An 18,351-nucleotide genomic window follows, 5' to 3' on the forward strand; every position below is an offset into this window, starting at 1 on the left:
TCACATAAAAAAACACATTAATGCCTTTTACTATGAAATCAAGTTTGATTCAATATTATTATAATCAATATAAAAACGCAAACATTAATTCCAGCGTCTAAACTACTCTCACATCTATATGAGCTTGAGCTCTCATCCTGATGACATACCATTTCACCACCAGATAAATCTTCCTCTAACCCTGTGTTGCAGAGACTGCCAACAGCAACCCCTCACCCCAATTTCTATGCTATCCTTCTTCCACACTACAAAACTCTCACTTACTGAGAACCTTGTTATCCGAATGGAAACATTTTCCAGCCTCCCTTGTAGCTTGTGTGGCCTTATTACTAAATGGAGGTGGTACATGGCAGTTTTCAAGAACCTTCTTTAAAAGGCCTTTATCCCTTTGTTCACCCCTTCTTCCATACTGCTTCCGTGAAAAGGCAATTAGAACCCTAGCCTCCATGCCAAACTGTGAACATGAGAGCCAATTCCTAAGAATGGCTGGGTAGTAAATGATTCCATCAAGTGAAGACTCAGTAAAACAGAACCTACACGGCTGCCTCATACTATGTTCCTAAGGCATTTTACATGAGAATGAAAATTGTAAATTACTCATTGCTGAACCCACTCCTGATAGTGTAGCAATCATGTCACTTCCCCAGTTTAATATATTCGTTATCAAATACTCAAGACTATCCACAATCTAGCACCAGCTAATTTGCCCTTACTCCTATTTTATCTATACACTTTCTGATTTCCTGCCACTAGATCATTGTTCATATTAATCACCTTTCTTGGAATGCATCTGAACCTCACCTAAAGAAGTGGTATTTATCAAGTACCAGCTCAAAGCTCACTTCCCACACAGCTCTCCATGGTCATTAGAAATAGATGTGATTGCATCCTCCTCTGAACTACCAAAGGATATTCTGACTGTACCATTCACCTAGCAACGCGTAGTTTTCTTGTTATTGTGTCTCATCTTCCCCAAAAGATGCCAAGCTCCTTAAGAAGGCCCTCTCCTCCAAAAAGATGGTGGTGGGGGAGGGAAGTCCTGTTCCCAAACTCTCCCTATCTCCTACTATTCCCAGACATGCACTTTGAAGAAAATGTATGAAGAAAATGTCCAGTGTTGATTAAAATCCTTTGTAAATTTCACTCAGCTTATGAGTTTTCACCATCAAATAAAACCACATCACCCTTTATCAGCTAAAATTCAAGGGTAGCCAGACATAATGTCCAAACCCTAACAAAATCTTCTGGGCCTAACAATCCTTTATTTTTTGAAAAAAGTTGTTACCATGAGTTGTAACAACTTTATTCAAAAAATAAAGTTCACACTAAAGCACATAGTTCCTATCTTTAGAAACAAAAGAGGCTACCAAGTGGAAGAGGGGCTACAGTTCCCTCATTTTGAAAAAGTAGTGCTTACTAATGTCAAGAGCATACAAGGCACAGTGCAAAATACAATGATAATCTGGAGACTTGCCCATTAGCTAAAATCCAAGACAAAGAACCAGAGGCAAAATAGAACAGATGTAGATGAGCGGATAGGAGATATCACATTTCTCAGCTTTGTTTTGCTATCACTGTAATTGTTCACCCAAATCAAACTGGCATTTCTTCTTGGTAATTCTAAAAATACATCCTATTCCGAAGAAACAGACTCAGAATTTAATGCAGTGGGAAAAGAAGAATTTGAAGGATGTGCATTTTTCACACTATCTAGGAAAAGGACTGGAAAACTTCCATTTTGAATGTAAATTTGTCGAAAAAGAAATCAATATAAGACCTAAAAAGGTCATTCAACAAAATGCTGAGTAATAAGGTACATCATTTTAAGTATTAGTCAAATTAAGTTAAAAATCGTATTTTAAGTACTCCCCCTTGAACTGATTATTCCACACTAAAAAATTTATCTGAAGTCTTTTTGAGAGATCTTAATGAACACAAAAGGTAACTAAAATAAAACTTTCAAAAGCAACTTTCTTTAGGCTGCCTGATTTTTATCTGTGACAAAGAAATGAAGAATGATGTTCCTAAGCCAAGATTAATGGTAAATTTTATAACTACTAAATCTGTACAAAGACAGAACCTAAGCAATTGCCAGGGATCATTACACCTACCTTGAACAATTTTTGAGGACTAGAACACGTAAATTAAACACAGCTATTTGTGTAGCAAATGCTAACTTTGGTGGTATGATTTATTAAAACTCCAAGTCAGGGGCAGGCAATTTTTTTCTGTAAGAGGCCAGAAAGTAAATACATCAGGCTTTGCAGACCCAGAAGCATGGACCAGGATATTAGGTATGTAGGTTCTTATGCAACAAGAGAGAAAACAAATTTGCAACAATTTTTATTGATAAAATTCAAAATGCATCAATAATATGTACAATTTTTTGGTAACATATGTCTACTAATACTAATGCGAAGAATGGAAATTTTGGAGGAAACATTTCTCATAATTGAGATTCAAAGTTAGTGCTCTCCTATCGTCAAATCGATTACAAATGTTTATCTGTAAAATGCTCCTGGGCCATGTAAAATATTCCAGCTGGCCATATTTACTTTCACATTCCTTGCTCTTAGTACTAACATTACTTGAGAAACAAGTTAAAACACTAACACCACAAACCTTAATTTCCAAAAGTTGGCTTCTAAGTAACTAAAATCAACTTGAATATTAAAACTTCAAACTTTTTAACATAAAAGTGCCTAATGTTTAACAATCATTTATACAAAGAAACTTATTCTTCCCTGACTCTTAGCTAAAGGCTAAGTATAACAAACATTACTAAATACAGATGAGAAATTTAATCTCCTTAAAAATCTTATAACCTAATAATTCAATTTAGGAGTAAAAACATACATAAAAATTTTTATCAGAAACTAGGACAACAGCAAATAATCAGGATTAAATAATCGAGGGCAATAAATAAAATAATAAGGTGAAGAAGAAAGTTGAGTTTATTAAACGTGGGGAATGGGGAGTTAATTCACTAAGGTTTCATGAAAATGTACCTTGAATGCTTTTGGCAACACTAACTTGAAGTAAATGTTTAGTTTTTAAATTTAATCTGAATAACAACCTAATCTGACTTTAACCATAAATTTAAAACTATGTAACTTCACACTGATAAATACTTTTACAAAAGTTAAGAATAACCTCACTATTTTTCAAGTAACCTCTGCATCTCAGTCTCACCAACAAGGGCCCTAGACTAGAAAATCAATGCCTTTGAAAGATGTGCCTGACTCACAACTGCCAAATTAAAGGAAATCCTCATTCCTTGCTCCTAATAATAAATGAAGATATTAAATATTTAAAATATTTTCTCATGAATGATGAATTATGATTTTCTATTAGCCTCATTTTATTTAGATTATTGAAAATCTAAAAACCGACTAAATAAGATACATAAATCTAACAAGTAGAGGAAATCTGCTACCAAATGTAAGCATTAAAATGTGAAAATATCTTTTTCCAGGGGTATCCAAGACACTTTTCAAAAGTAGTAATTTTTAGTGTAATATTTCTGCAGGAATGAGAAAAATCCAGTGATTTTATACTTGAAAAAGTTTGAATTTTTGATTTTGGCACTTTAAACTACATTACAAAAGCATTTGGATTTGACAAGTCTCCTTTGCCCTAGTAATTTGAACTAATATAGCAATGAAGATTTTCTCAAATAAAAAATAAAGTGTGAGTAACTTACAGTATGAAAGTGAATGTTGGTAAGAACTTCTCATTACCCAATTACAACTAGTGGCTAACAGAGTAGAGAACAAGAAGGAAACAAGTATGTGTGTTTGGGGAATCTCCGTAGGTTTTTCTAATAACTCCAGACACAATTCAGAAGCATTTCTCTATATATCCAGCATCCAAACTTTAAAAATACATATGTGGATTCTGTCTGCACAACTGTATGTTCACTGTCAGTAAAAAATTCTCAATTATTCTTAGTTTTCATTTCCTCTTGCTGCAAAGGCAATACAATTTAAACACATCCAGTTTTTTAAAAATCACATTTGAATTGGAAATCATAGAATTTTAGAGTTGAACAGCCTCTTAGAGGCAGTTTAATCTGAATCTTTTGGTTCTTCAAGTAAAGAAACTGGACTCAAAATTATACCTAAGATCACAAAGTACAGAGTGACAGAGGTGGGATTTCAACCCTAATTCCCTGTCTCTTCAGTGCCCTTTTAACCAGGCTAACCTGCAGCAGATTCTTCAGGCAACTTGAAATCAGAATTACACATGAGAGCTATTTGAAAAATTTCTATTTTGTCTACTACTTAGTGTGAAGAACCTTATTTTACTCCAAAACCCAAAGATTTTAAGAAAAGTTAAACATTTATTTTTCTACTATGGTAAATATTAATGGAAGTTCAGCTCTGAAAATACTAACTTATATACAATTCCAAATTATTGCTATTTTCATCTTATTATCTTAAGAAGTTTAAATAAAATCATTCAAATTTCAGATGTTAAATTATTTTCTTCTACTTTATTAACATTGCAGTAAGGATCTTAGTGTAGGGTGAAAGCTTAAAGCTGGGAATCAAGACACCTGAGTTTCTGTCTCATTTTTTATAATACTCTTAACTAGTTTACTGTCAAATCTCAAACTCTCTCTTTCTCATCTCCTGATTAAGGATCAGCAGACAGATCCCTACTGCCAGACATCTTATTTACATCGCTTCTAATTCTCACACCTTAGAAGATATGAATTATTCTACCTATTTTGCAGGAAACTGAAGCTCAGAGAGATTAAGGAAATTTTCCAAGAAACTGAGCTGGTTAGTAGCTGAGCTAGAATTTAAAACCAGCTCTGCCTGACCCCAGCCAATGCCCATGTTCCTTGCATGACACCACTTTGCCCATATACTAATATAATGTGTGATCCTAGTATGGTTAGAACAAGAAGTACTACATTTGCAGGATTATTAGGGAGATTAAGGTGATAAAACAAACTAAAATACATGCTGAAAAAAAATACTGTAACTCTTTAGTTATTAAATTGAGAATAAATTTTTAGTAAAAAATTTTAAAACTAGTTATGCTATAGATACTATTCTTATTACTGTCATCAACACTGAAGTAAGCACTGTAGAATTACAAAACACATCAATCTTGCTTTTAGAGATAACACTGCAAATTAAACTGGAACCCCATCCCTATTTCAGTAGTTAAAAATAAAATTACTCTCAAAGTCCCATTAAATCACATAGGTAAGTATATTTATTAAAATGTGTGTGTGTGTGTATAAATAGAACAGAAGGAATCAAAAGAACTTCTTACTAGTTCCTGCCCTTTCAAATAGATTTAGAAAACAACAACATTCTCAGATATGCAAGAAAAGATGAGAGATGCTTAATACTGGACACCTATACAGCATATATTAATACAGTGTACTATCAACCATCTTCACCCCTACAGATAAAGATACTGTGCTTCTGACAAATAAATGTTTCCCCAAGTTTTCCTGTCATGTCTTACATATTCAGCAAAGTTAGTATCAGTAAAATGTTTGGTAGACAGTGGACAACTTACTCCCTGAATGTGGTCACTGGCTCTTTTTGTAAAAAAAAAAAAAAAAAAAAAAAAAAAAAAAAAAAAAACAAAAAAAAGGGGGGCCCATTAATAAACGTAGCCTAAAAGCAAAACCAGAATTGAAGTTTCAGGTTATCTTTCCTGTGTATCTTGCCCTACAACTGAAAATATCTAATTAGCTCAAAATGAAAAGTACTATGCACATTTGTCGTAAGTCCTCATACGTGACCTGATAACATGCGACAGCTTCTTTACATTAGAATCGTCAATACCTCTACGACTCTGGTTCTTTTCCCAACAATGGCCAAGGTGTTCATCTCTGTGTCTTCGGATAACGCCCACAAAGGTAATGACACTTTTGACCCTGTCAATTAACTCAGGGTTGCATCTACCTAGCTACAATTGCCCCCCGCCCCACTTCTCTTTTTAACTCCGTGAACAACCCCCGCTAATCCCCCATGGAACCACACAAACCGCCTACTGAAGAAGCGTTCTCCACCTGACCCATCTTCTGCATTAAACATTCATTCCGTCTCAGCTCATCCCGTCGATTTGCTCTTTCGTAAATCGCAAGACAAAGCTAGGACAAAGCTGCAAATTCAGGAAACTCGCAGAAAGAGGAAGAAAAAACAGAGGGAAGGGGGTGGGGGGCGGCGCGGGGTCCGCCTGTCAACTGGCTTCAGGGCGCTGGGAAAGGAGTGGGGCGGGCGCGTAGGACCGTCCTCCAGAGCAACGCCAACTCCCACCACAGCTCCCTCCCCTCACCTCGATCTCGCGGATGTTGTTGGAGGTGACAAAGATGCCAATGCCAATGGGAATGAAGATGAGGCCGATGATGAAGAAAATAGGTAGCACCGTGCCAGCCGTAAGGATGGGCTGCCAAGCTGGCAGCCGTTGCTGTTTGAAGGCCGTGTTATCCGGTCTCCGAGTCTTCGCGGTGCCCCCCGGAGCACAAGGGGGCCCACCGTCCACCTCATCCTTCGCGTTATAGTTCATCGCCATCGATCCCTGGGGCACCGCTCCGCCACTTGCAGGTGGACCACCCAGGGGGCCCGCCGGCTGACCCTGACAGGAACCGCTCGAGGGCCGCTGCCGCCGCCGCCGCCGCCGCCACCAGGGCCACCGCCACAGCCGCCTCCGCTGTAGAGCGGAAGAGGCGGGACACTCTTCCGCCAAAGGCCGCGGACAGGAAGCGTAAGTCGGCTGGAGACGCCAGAGGGAGGGAGAGAGGGAGGAGGGAGAAGAAGGAGGGACAAGGGGAGGGGAAAGGGGAGGAGGATAGAAGGGGGGAGGAAAAGGCGGACGCACCCTGATCATCTGTCCTGTGACGGACTCAGCCACCTGATCGCGAAGCTACATTGGCGCATGCGCGGTCCTAGAGCTAGGGGATTCCGCGCCTGCGCTGTAGGCGTATCTTTGCTCTGTTGGCCGTGGCTTTAGTTAGCACACACCTGCCTGCTACTCTGGTTATAGTGGCGACTGCAGGTCTGGATTGCCAGACAGGTTTTTCTTTTTACCTCGAGGCTTTCTCTGAAGGGAGTCGGAGCATTTAAAAGGCGGCCTCAAGGGGGATTGAGTCGGGGGAGAATTAGCAGTATTTGCTTAGGTTGTAAAACCGCGAGTTTATTTAAATAAATCGCTATTCAAGGTGCAAGTATAAACTTGGAACACAGGTGCGTAACATGTACCCCTTTTGTCCTAAAGTCAAGAATCAATAATGTGACTTAGCCCTATTATCTTGCCTCTAATTAAGCGATTCTCACTTATTTTTTCTCTATTGCTGATTCTCACGTTACTTTTCCCCTTTTCTATGTCCACCTTTCTCCTTTGCGCATTGATATAGGAAGTGTTTTGTAATAGGCTGTAGCTTTTTCTCTTACTGTTGTAAAAACCAGGACATATAGCATTACTACAAAATAAGATACTCCGTAAACACTTTAAAAGTGCCAGATATTTAATGACCCAAGGAAATACTCGTGATGTAAAAGGTGACTAAGTCAGGATATTAGAGTAGTGTAGCGACTGTAGAAGTATAATATAGAGCGGAACTAAAAAGTGAATAATGGTAACTCTGTTGACCGGATGGAGGACTTTTTTTTTTCCTGTTTCTTTGCACTTTTCTGTATTTTCCAAAATTTCTATAATAGGCGTATGTTATTTGTAAAATTTAAACAATTATATACAATCCACATTATACTGACATCTTTGAAATCTAGGCCAGAGAGTAAGTCGCATCATTTGAAAACAAATTACTTTTAGGCTTAGTCTGCAGTAATGCCTTAAATAAGTTAAACTGAGGAAAGAGAAAATAAGGAGTGCTTGGTCCTCATAATTTACAGTTAGGCCAGGCACCGTGGGTCACGCCTGTAATCCCAACACTTTGGAAGGCCGAGGCGGGTGGATCACCTGAGGTCAGGAGTTCGAGACTAGCCTGGCCAACATGATGAAACCCCGTCTTTACTAAAAATACAAAATTAGCCGGATGTGGTGGCCGGGCCTGTAATCCCAGCTACTCGGGAGGCTGAGGCAGGAGAATCACTTGAACCCGGGAGGCGAAGGTTGCAGTGAGCCCGAGATCCGTCCTTGCACTCCAGCCTGGGCAACAAGAGTGAAACTCCATCTCAAAAAAAAAAAAAAATTTACAGTTAAATTTTTTTTCAAAATGACCACAAGTCTAAAAAATGTGAGCCAATCACTTATTTACTAGGCAGAGTTTAGAGTGATACAATACTTGTTGCCCTCTAATAACCGACTTGCTTGGGTTTGCTCTTACATGACATTCATGCTCAAATTCTTAGCACTGCTGACATACTTAGGTCTATATTTTGTTTTGATCTGTTAAGTTTACCTTCAACCCCAGGCTCAAATAGGAAACAATCTATCACAGTTAATGGAGAAGGCATGGAATCCTTTTATTTTGCTAAGTTCTGTTACTAAAAATCTATGCCAAAATATGGGCATATTGCAAAAGTACATATAAGGCAGGTTTTTACTCCCCATTTCTGCCTATATCATCATGCCCACTAAATTTGATCATTTTTTAATGTTTTGCTATTCCAGCACTCTGTATAAATAGTCATTTTACCTTTATTTTTTGGTTTTGTTCTAGTGAGCTGAGTGATTGTGATGTATTTATCTGCTTCCTTTTTCTTTATTTTTGTTTGTTCATAGGAAAATGAGTTAATCCCTTGTCTCTTTTTTTATTAGAAATTCCATTTTGACTGAAACATTTATAGAACTGAAACCTCCTGAGATTCTTCTCTAAAACTTAACATTTTCAGATGAGGTCCAGATGGATGAAATTGCTTTTCCAGATGTCTTGATATCCCTCCATTTCATTTTCTACTACTGTATTCTGCCACCACAATATGCATCTTTACCCAGCTGAAACATTTTTTTCAGCTCCACATTATTATCTCAGGGGACTCACAATTTTGTGATTTTCTTGGTCACATTATTTTATGATAGTCCTTACTAGGTGGTTTTTCATTTAATCTGCTGAAGTAGGAATTTTCAAAAAGCATCATTCAGCATTTCTAGGGCAACAGAAGAGAATAGTTCTCACAATGGTTTACCATTTACACATTTTCAAACTGATTGCTAGGAGCGACTGGTGTGTGTTTGTGTGTATGTATGTTGATACATTTAGATTACACTTATATTGTTCAAATGATTGTTCATGTGCTGATTCTTGGTAAAAGTGGAATTTGTATGGCTAAATGACATTTATTAATGCTATCAGATTAACATTCTAAGTATGCAGTCAATGCACGAGCCCCAGTACAAAAGTGAATCCAAAATGATAGAACAGATGCAAGCCCAACAATCTGAAAAGGTGGATATATTTAGCCTTTGGATGGGAAGTTTTATACAATTTTCATTTTTTAGTTCAATTGCTGTGTTGTGCCACTGAATTCAGTAACCAGAAACATCTAAGAAAAAAATACAGAAGAGTAACTATTGGGTATCTCTGGGAACAAGGAAGAGGAAACTGCAACTGGTCTTTTCACTGCCTAACCAAAGTAGATTTGCCACACAAATATGATTGTTGGGTTCCTTTTATGTTTGGTGCTACTGTAGCTCTCTAGCTTCTAACCATATTCAACCATTTCATTCACATCTGTAACAAGGATATTTTAAAAAGTTGAAGAGGGCCGAGAAATGTGTCATAGTTTTTACCATCATGAGTTTCAGAGAAAGTTCTTAGTGACTGGAAATGGTTTGAATTATTTTCAGTGGCTGGGTCATATTTTTGCAGGAACAACAACAACAAAAATATCTTTTCCTTTTCAGTTGACCATGGCAGCTTAGTGGAACTGCAAAATGTTCATTTTTAATTATCTCAGAGGACTTTTAGGAGAAAGAGTGATGTAGAAATTGTATAATAAACTTCATTTCCTGTATTTATTGCATCAGATATTGATTCAAACTGGGTTTTAAAAATTACTTTTTAAAATTGACCTTTTCCTGATTTTTATGTAGTGTACTTATGGAATACTTTCGGTTAGATATTTAAGAAACTCCCTTTGTTCTCACACTGAGAGATTGACTGATTAGCCTGAGGTCATTGGTGTTGTGATAGAAAATTTTGCAAGTTCTTGAATAGCCAGTCAGTAATCAGAAATACGAGTCAAACGAGATATTTTAACGGTTAGTGTCATTAGAGGAAAGAGCAATTACACCAAAATACTGTAGCAGACAGCCTAAGAACTTTGTTTTGGATGGAAATAAGGCTTCATTTCTCATAATTCCATACTTTTTGATTTTGGTTTTTTGTTTTCTTGAGGCACTGTCTTACTCTATCGCCCAGGTGGGACTACAGTGGCTCACTGCAACCTCCACCTCCCAGGCTCAAGCGATTCTCCAACCTCAGCCTGCCAAGTACCTGGGACCACAGGTGTGTGGCACCACAGCCAACTAATTTTTTGTATTTTTGGTAGAGACATGGTTTTGCCATGTTGCCCAAGCTGGTCTCGAACTCCTGAGCTCAGGCGCTCTACCCGCCTTGGCTTCCCAAAGTGCTGGGATTACAGGCGTGCCCAGCCGATTACATACTTTAAATTAAAGAATGTAATTCTCACAAGACTTCAGACTTCATGACTTCCACTGCATAGAATCTCTCAGTTGATTACATCCCCATGGCACCTATTTTTTCTTTAGGTGCCATCAATTATAGATAAGGTCTTTTTTTCAAATATGATGTTGCCATCTCTAGGTTAACAGCCAACTGATATCTGTTACATGTATAGCAGTTAATTTCTTTAAAAAGGGGAACAGAGGAGGAAAGAGGCTTAGTTTACGCCAAGAGAATCGTCAAGAGATACAGCAAAGTAGATATTTTTAAAATGTTAATTCTTTTTTTTTTTTTTTTGAGGTGGAGTCTTGCTCTGTCGCCCAGGTTGGAGTACAATGGCACGATCTCGGCTCATTGCTACCTCCGCCTCCTGGGTTCAAGCAATTCTCCTGCCTCAGCCTCCCGAGTAGCTGGGATTACAGGTGCCCACTACCATGCCCAGCTAATTTTTGTATTTTTAGTAGAGACGGGGTTTCTCTATGTTGGCCAGGCTGCTCTCGAACCCCTGACCTCAGGTGATCCACCTACCTCAGCCTCCCAAAGTGCTGGAATTACAGGCGTGAGCCACCGCACCCAGCCTAAAAACGTTAATTCTTTATAATTATATGTTTGGATCATTTTTAGACTTGATTTAAATTTATACTTTTCTATTTTTCCAAGTTTTAGAAAGCCAGCGTGAGAGGGATTTCATTTCATCATGATTTTTTTTTAAACACTTGAGTCACTTGAGTCATTAAAATAAGTCCAACATATTCATGAAGTATCTTCACAAAATGGACTTAAATGTGAAAGTCGGCTTTTGTTGAGCCTCAGAAATCAAACATTGGGCCAGGCCTGGTGGCTCACGCCAGTAATCCATCCCAACATTTTGGGAGGCTGAGGCAGGCAGATCACGAGGTCAGAAGATCGAGACCATCCTGGCTAAAATGGTGAAACCCCGTCTCTACTAAAAATACAAAAAATTAGCCGGGTGTGGTGGCGGGCGCCTGTAGTCCCAGCTACTCAGGAAGCTGAGGCAGGAGAATCGCTTGAACCCAGGAGGCGGAGGTTGCAGTGAGCCGAGATCGCGCCACTGTACTCCAGCCTGCACTCAAAAAAAAGGAGGGAGGGAGGAAGGAAGGGGAAAGGATATTTTGTCAGCACTAAGTATTTATGACAACAAAGGCAGGCAGGCAGGCAGGCAGGATATTTTGTCAATAGCACTAAATATTTATGACAACAAAGGCGAAGACCAAGGGTTTCCCTCTGACCAGCACACCATGAGGCACAAGATAGGTTCAACAGACTGTTTCACAACATCATTTGTATTGTCACTGAATCTTCTGGGAGGAGAAATCTGCACTCGCTGTCTTTGCTTCCTTAACCCAGTCACTCAGCAACCCACTGCTCCCTGACTTCACACCTCACCTCCACTGAAACTGCTTTGCTAGCTAATCCCCACTCATCCTTCAAGATTCAGGTCAGTAGCCAATTTGAGGAATACTTCTTTGACCCCTTTGGTGGAGTTAAGAGCTGCTTTCAGAGCTCAAGGTAATGTATATATGACGTCTGTCCTTGCACTTACTGTGTAGTATTGAAAAATATCTGTTTACATCGGTCTTTGTTACCAGATATAAATGAATTCCTCAAGGTCAGAGACTGTTTTTATGCATTTCTATATCTCCAACACCTGGCAAAGTGCCTAGGCCATAAAATGTACTTGATAAATCTTGTTGAACTGACCTGACCTACTCTCAATGAACCCACATTTTAGTGGGAGAGACAACTTGCTGACAACTGAAATATTATATAATGAAGTCAGTGCCACACAAGATGTGTGTTCAAGGGGTTATAGGAGCATTGAGAAGGCACCACATGTTGTCCCCCTTACAATGTCAAAAACTGTGAGGAAATTGGAAATAAGGTCAGAGTTACATTGTGGTTCTCCACGTAGGAGAATAGAGAAAAGAGAGCCTTATGCTAATATTACATGTACTATAAATACTAAGCAAGACTGTGTACTCTGGGTGATCATGTTCTTTTCCTGAAGCAGGATCTCAGCAGATTATGGTGACCATGCAGACAGACATCTCTGGTGCCCTCCATTTCTGGGAGATAATCAGTTTGTTGTCCCACCACCTGCTTACGTCAGTGCTCCACGTGGGCACCAATACATGCCCCTTTGTGAAGCAAAAATGAGCGCATTTCTCTCAATAAAGCAGTATAAACCATCTTGAGGCCTGATAAAACTCTTGTCTTTTCAAAGGCATACCTTCCCTTAGAATCAGTGATTACTGAAGGTCTTTTCTTATGTAATCCAGATGATCTGCCTCTGAAACCTTCCACGGGCACAGAAATTTCTGCAAGGAAAGCATCAGCAGCCAGAATAATTTGGTGAGGCAGATTTGGCACAGAATACCCTGACTGAGGTATTGCTCCCAAAGGAGCAATTCTCTGGGGTTAGGAGTCAATCGTTAGGTGCCTACAAAACACCCTGTTATTTTGACTAAACCTGCTTTGCTATCAAGGAGAAAAAAGAACTGTGCACTGAAAACCAGAACGGCCAAAAAAGAATGCGGCTGTGGTCATGGAAAAGGTCCTTGAATAACAGGGAAAGGGAGACAGGGCAGTTGAAGGAAGGATAGGAAAAGGCTGCTTCCTGGCAGGAATTAATAAACTAATGTTTTTATTATTTAATAAGAGAAACCCATTCCCTTGTTTCAAATAAGGCAAAGATAAGTTAGGATTGGATGTGGCTATAGATCACTATTTCTGGCACAGGCTGATAAAAATAAAGGAAGTCAGAACACAACCCCACTCTCACCCATATCCCACTTTGCAAAAACCATGACCCAACTGCCTCTGTAGATACTGGACTGTGGACTGCAGGCGAAGCCTCAGGAGCCTTTGCTCTACTGAGTGATCTACCTTTAGATTGACAGCAGCAGCTGCGGAGTAACATCTGAATGTTGATTGACAATGCAGTTTGTGGGAATAAAGCAGGGAGGGAAACCCTTTAACCAGTTTCCATTTCTTGGTGTCTTGAAGTGTTCATCTTACTAAAGAATCAAACCGTGGTATAATCCAGAGGAAGAGCATCCCTCATCCTGGCAGCCCTGCTATACCACATCTGCTTATCCATAGTGAAAGAAACCACATTTTTAAGAAAATATGAAATACAGAGATGAAAACTGTTTTAGAGCAAATGATTTTAAATAAAAAGAAGGTTGCGTACTCATTTTAAATGATTTTAATTTTCTGAATATTATGTTCCAACTCAAGATATTGCACAATGCTTTAATATTACACTTGTTATTTTTCTCACACTAGTGAGATTTTGATAAACATAATTGACTTTGGAAGTAACAGAGAATGTTTTCATTGGTTAAATAATTTCAATGACCTGTGAGGAACTGAAAGCAAGCTATTACATTCATATAAAAGATAAGTATATATCCATAAATTCACTTGGATTCAATGAAAAATAAACTCATGTACTTGATAAAACTTAAAGGAAACAAAATTTTTAATGGTGCAAAAATAGAATGTATTTCTTAAAGTTTTCAGTGTACTTTTGCTTTTGAAAACCCTTAGACCTAAAAGAATTCTAAGAATATCAGGCCACATTATAAACCCCTTATTTGTAGAAGCAAACAGTTGATAATTTTAAAACAAAATCTAGATTAAATAAATACAGTTCTTCATTATTAAAATAACAAAATCTATGATGGTAAGGTAAAATTTCCCTAAATAATATAAACAAAAAACGACACCAGAAAATAAATGTATCATGTTATGGCATCTTTAAACATTTCTGTTCAAATGTATGGATCTACAGCATTTTCCCTAGGTAACACACACAGTTGTTATCACATTATTATGGAATAAATGCTGAAAAATTAAGAAAACAATACTAATGGTCACTAGGCCAAAGTCAATTCCAAAAAACTCTCAATTTTTATAAACTTTTATTATAGTGATTTTTATTGTATTACAACAATTTTTTTCTTTTTTTGCTTTGCTTTGTGATTCATATTTTTAGCAGAGGCATAGCACTGGAGATAAAGAAGAGGAAATATGCCTCAGGTGCCAGTTGTGTTTTTTTAACTGCCATTTTGCACTTTTGCTATTTTTAGACTTGTTGCTTATCAGATTCATGAACACACCCTACTTTTGCTTTTTTTTTTAAATTCATTTCCAGGAAAACTCAACCACAGCATTAGGAGAAAAGGCAAAAACTTTACATTGCCTGATACACCATTTTTTCTTGCTCTGCCACTGATTTTTAGTAGCTGTGTATTACTGAAGTAGTGTTGTTGTCTCTATTAATGCTTAGAGATTACACACCATAAATTTTTTTATGGTCATCCTAAGATACAATGAATTCTTCACATTTTGTGAAAATCATAGGCATCTGACAGCTGGTGTATTTATCTACTATGTTCATCAAACTCGAATATTTTATCAAATACTTGAGAAAAGCTCTCTACCAAAGATATCCTCATGAAACACTCTCTTATCAGAAAGAAAAGGGTAAAATTACGGATTACTTCAATTGAACTAGAAACACTGATTATGATTATATTTCAGAAAACAGTTACAATTATTTCATTAAAAATGATTCTCATTTAGATTGATGATTGGAGACTTATTTACAAGGAAAGATAGAGAAATTTTATGAGCCTAGGATTGTGTCAGGATTGCATGTGAGGGCAGTTTTTTCAAATGGATATGCATGTTGAGATGTGACTATTTATTATCTTATTTTCTTATTCATTAGATAAGGAGATGATCAGTGTTTTCTGGGTTTTTTTGTTGTTGTTAATTTTGCATATTCTCTTATTTCAAAATTAATCTAATTAATTTTATTTGTGTGTCGCCCAGATTGCTTTTGGGTTTAAACAGAGGACTTAATCATAGCATGGACAGAAAAAGCTCAGCATCTATCTAAATGACTCTAATTGCACCATCATCCTCATTGTTCTTGTAAGTTCCAAGTTCATTATAAATCCAGGGAGGAAAAAACCCTTCAAATCCAAATATACATACATTTCTTATAGTATTTTAATTTAAATCAAGAAGTATTTAAAATCTTATCCTCTAACATTTTCACTATTAGTATAATAAAATTCCCACAAGTTGAGAAAGTTATTTGCTTCAAATACGAATCTAATATATCAGAATAATTTTGCCATCAGAGGTACAAACATTGGCAAATAGGATACTTAACTGTGAGTCAAAAAATATAACAGTCTAACTAAAACACTTTTCTAATTGAAAATGTCACTACAGTCAACATTTTCAGAAAACAAAACCCAGTAACAATTCTAAAAATCTTCACACATACACACTCCAGTTTTCTTAGTAACCAAAATTCTGGAAGATTATGTGATGTTTTCACAATCATTCAAGCTAGGGCAAGCCTACTGTAACATTTCTTTTACTTTTAAAAATTAAACATAATTTTAACATGTCATATAATTTACATGTTGAAAATGATTTGCCAATTTCCCAAGGTGTACCTTAAAACCTTCCAGGGTTAGATAGGGGAGGAAATCCAGCATTAATTTTTCTATTCCAGAGACTCAGTTTGGATGCCCGTGTGTGGGCTTCTAAAGCTGAGCACAACGTGTGGACTAGAGAAATGGGCCAGCAGTCCTCCTTGTGTGGCTTTTAGTTATCCTTGTGACACTCGGAAGCATGCTGTCTTTAATTTCAGTAAAGTTACATGATAAATGATTTCCACATTCAGAAACTGATGTGTCAACTCTAATTTATCTTTAAAGTTATCTTTAAAGACCTTAATAAAAACATGTCCATATTAACAGTCTTTAAAAAAAAAAAAAGTATATTACCAGGGTTTCAAGTTGGGACTTTAGATGCACATTTTCACATAAACCTAAATTCAACAGTAGCTCTGACATTGAGATTTCAGTAATGCATGTTGTGCTTTTTATCTTCAAAGAATATATTCTCTAACCTACCTGTAGTTATGAAAGTCTTTCAGAATCAAGGGGAAAAAAGTTATCGATCCTGAGATTTCTTGTACTACTTTTTCTTTCTGGATTTTGGGGGTTTTTTTTGTGTGTGTATGGGTTTGTCTTTGTTTTGAGAGTCTCACTCTGTCACCCAGGCTGGAGTGCAGTGACACAATCATGGCTCACTGCAGCCTCCATCTCCTGGGCTCAAGTGATCCTCCCACTTCAGCCTCCCAAATAGCTAGGACTACAGGCAGGAGCAACCAGGCCCAGCTACCTTTTTTTTTTTTTTTTTTTTTTTTAAAGTAACTCTCACTGTGTTGCCCAGGCTGATCCTGAACTCCTGGGCTTAAGCGATTCTCCTGCCTTGGCCTCCCAAAGTGCTGGGATTACAGGCATGACCCACCATGCCCAGTCTTATTTTTTAAAAAGATACTGACATTTTAGGTCTGTTTTTATATTCAAGTTTTGGTTGGATTAGATTGTGAGAACTAGCTTTATTTCACAGTCCTTATTATAAGTCGTATACATACAAGTAAATAATTCAATCAGAAGTGTAATTGAACTGTCAGTCGAAGCTGTTCTTATTACCCTCACTGGTTAAACTGGTACATCTCCTTTTATGAATTTGTTCTATATAAAAATCAATTCATCCAAGGTTTTTGGCCCAGAACACCAGAAAGAGCAACTATAGAAACTGATTTTTAGTATTTAAAATTAAGCTTTTAAGTCAGAGCATTATTTGTTAGTATTGAACCATGATCAGAACCATAGCATTGTACAAGCAATAGTAAAACCTCTTCCAGAATCTCCTGCTTCTAAGTTTTACCTCTTGAATTTACCTCAGGAAATATAGTTGTACTTTCTTTTTTTCAGAATTAACAAATTGATAAAAAGAAAATAATTATAGGTTACTATTTTGAATGCAACAATACCAACACTTTGAAGAACTGACAGTGTATTCTGTAGATATATGTGCCAGAGACTATGAAAAAGGGAAACATTTTAGGAAAAAAATTACATTACAAAATGTATTATAAAAAATAAGTTATACATCATGTGCCCATAGACCTGAAAGCTTTGCAAAAAGAAATTTCTTATGGCACATAGATTGAATTGCTTTCTTGCTACATATTTTCATACTATCAGCAAGGCCATTTTCAGCTTTCACATTATATCCTTAAAAAAAAAAAATCACTGGAAGTAGTAAAATATTTCCAGTAGTGATCAGTAGCATGGAGGACCTTAGTCATGAATGAGGGCTGTCCATTCAATAGGGATTCAGAGGTCATACACACACCCAGTATGTGCTTGGTTTACCATTTCATCTGGAGTTCATTCGTAACTGGTGAATGATGATGCTTTCTATAAAGAGAAAAAAGACATGGCATTTTCAATTAAACTGAAACTGAGAATCAAGCTCTATCATCACTAAAAGATCATAAATGTTAAATCATAAATGTTAAATAACAAAACCAACAAAAACTGGTACATGAGGCTAATAGACGCTCCTGCATTACTGTTCTTGGGCAATGTCTTTATATTGGCATATGTACTTTACCTCGAAATTTCTTAAAGCCCTTTAGAAACTACGTCTAATGTTCTGACAATAGTAGATCAGTTTTAATCAAGGTAAGAACTGAAAACAAAGATAGTAATTACTATATACAAACCCCATAATGAGAAACCAGACTATTTCCTAGAAGTAACTAATCTTCCAGCCAAACTTTCTGTTCTTAACAATGTTTATAGCCCTTCAATTTCTTTGTGTGTGTGTGT

The 18,351-nt window shown here is 37.2% G+C and overlaps 2 protein-coding genes and 1 long non-coding RNA gene across 4 annotated transcripts in view; 1 reads left to right on the forward strand and 2 right to left on the reverse strand.

Annotated features, from left to right (window-relative positions):
- TMEM30A (transmembrane protein 30A) overlaps window positions 1–6,892 on the reverse strand; it is a 32,067-nt gene extending 25,175 nt beyond the window's left edge. For both annotated transcript variants that reach the window (XM_011965829.1, XM_011965828.1), the window contains exon 1: window positions 6,307–6,892. In XM_011965829.1, coding sequence (XP_011821219.1) covers window positions 6,307–6,858 — 552 coding nt within the window. In that variant the 5' untranslated portion in view covers window positions 6,859–6,892. The remainder of the gene's footprint in view (window positions 1–6,306) is intronic.
- Window positions 6,893–6,918: 26 nt separating this feature from the next.
- On the forward strand, window positions 6,919–13,835 carry LOC105528874. Its single transcript, XR_001004422.1, has 3 exons — window positions 6,919–7,214; window positions 12,226–12,310; window positions 12,916–13,835. It is a non-coding gene; the product is annotated as an uncharacterized LOC105528874 (long non-coding RNA).
- Window positions 13,836–16,879: 3,044 nt separating this feature from the next.
- Window positions 16,880–18,351, reverse strand: part of FILIP1 (filamin A interacting protein 1) — a 205,530-nt gene continuing 204,058 nt past the window's right edge. Inside the window, exon 7 of the mRNA XM_011965833.1 lies at window positions 16,880–17,937. Coding sequence (XP_011821223.1) covers window positions 17,897–17,937 — 41 coding nt within the window. The 3' untranslated portion in view covers window positions 16,880–17,896. The remainder of the gene's footprint in view (window positions 17,938–18,351) is intronic.

This window comes from Mandrillus leucophaeus, unplaced genomic scaffold, assembly GCF_000951045.1.
Source record: "Mandrillus leucophaeus isolate KB7577 unplaced genomic scaffold, Mleu.le_1.0 Scaffold738, whole genome shotgun sequence".
Lineage (NCBI taxonomy): Eukaryota > Metazoa > Chordata > Mammalia > Primates > Cercopithecidae > Mandrillus > Mandrillus leucophaeus.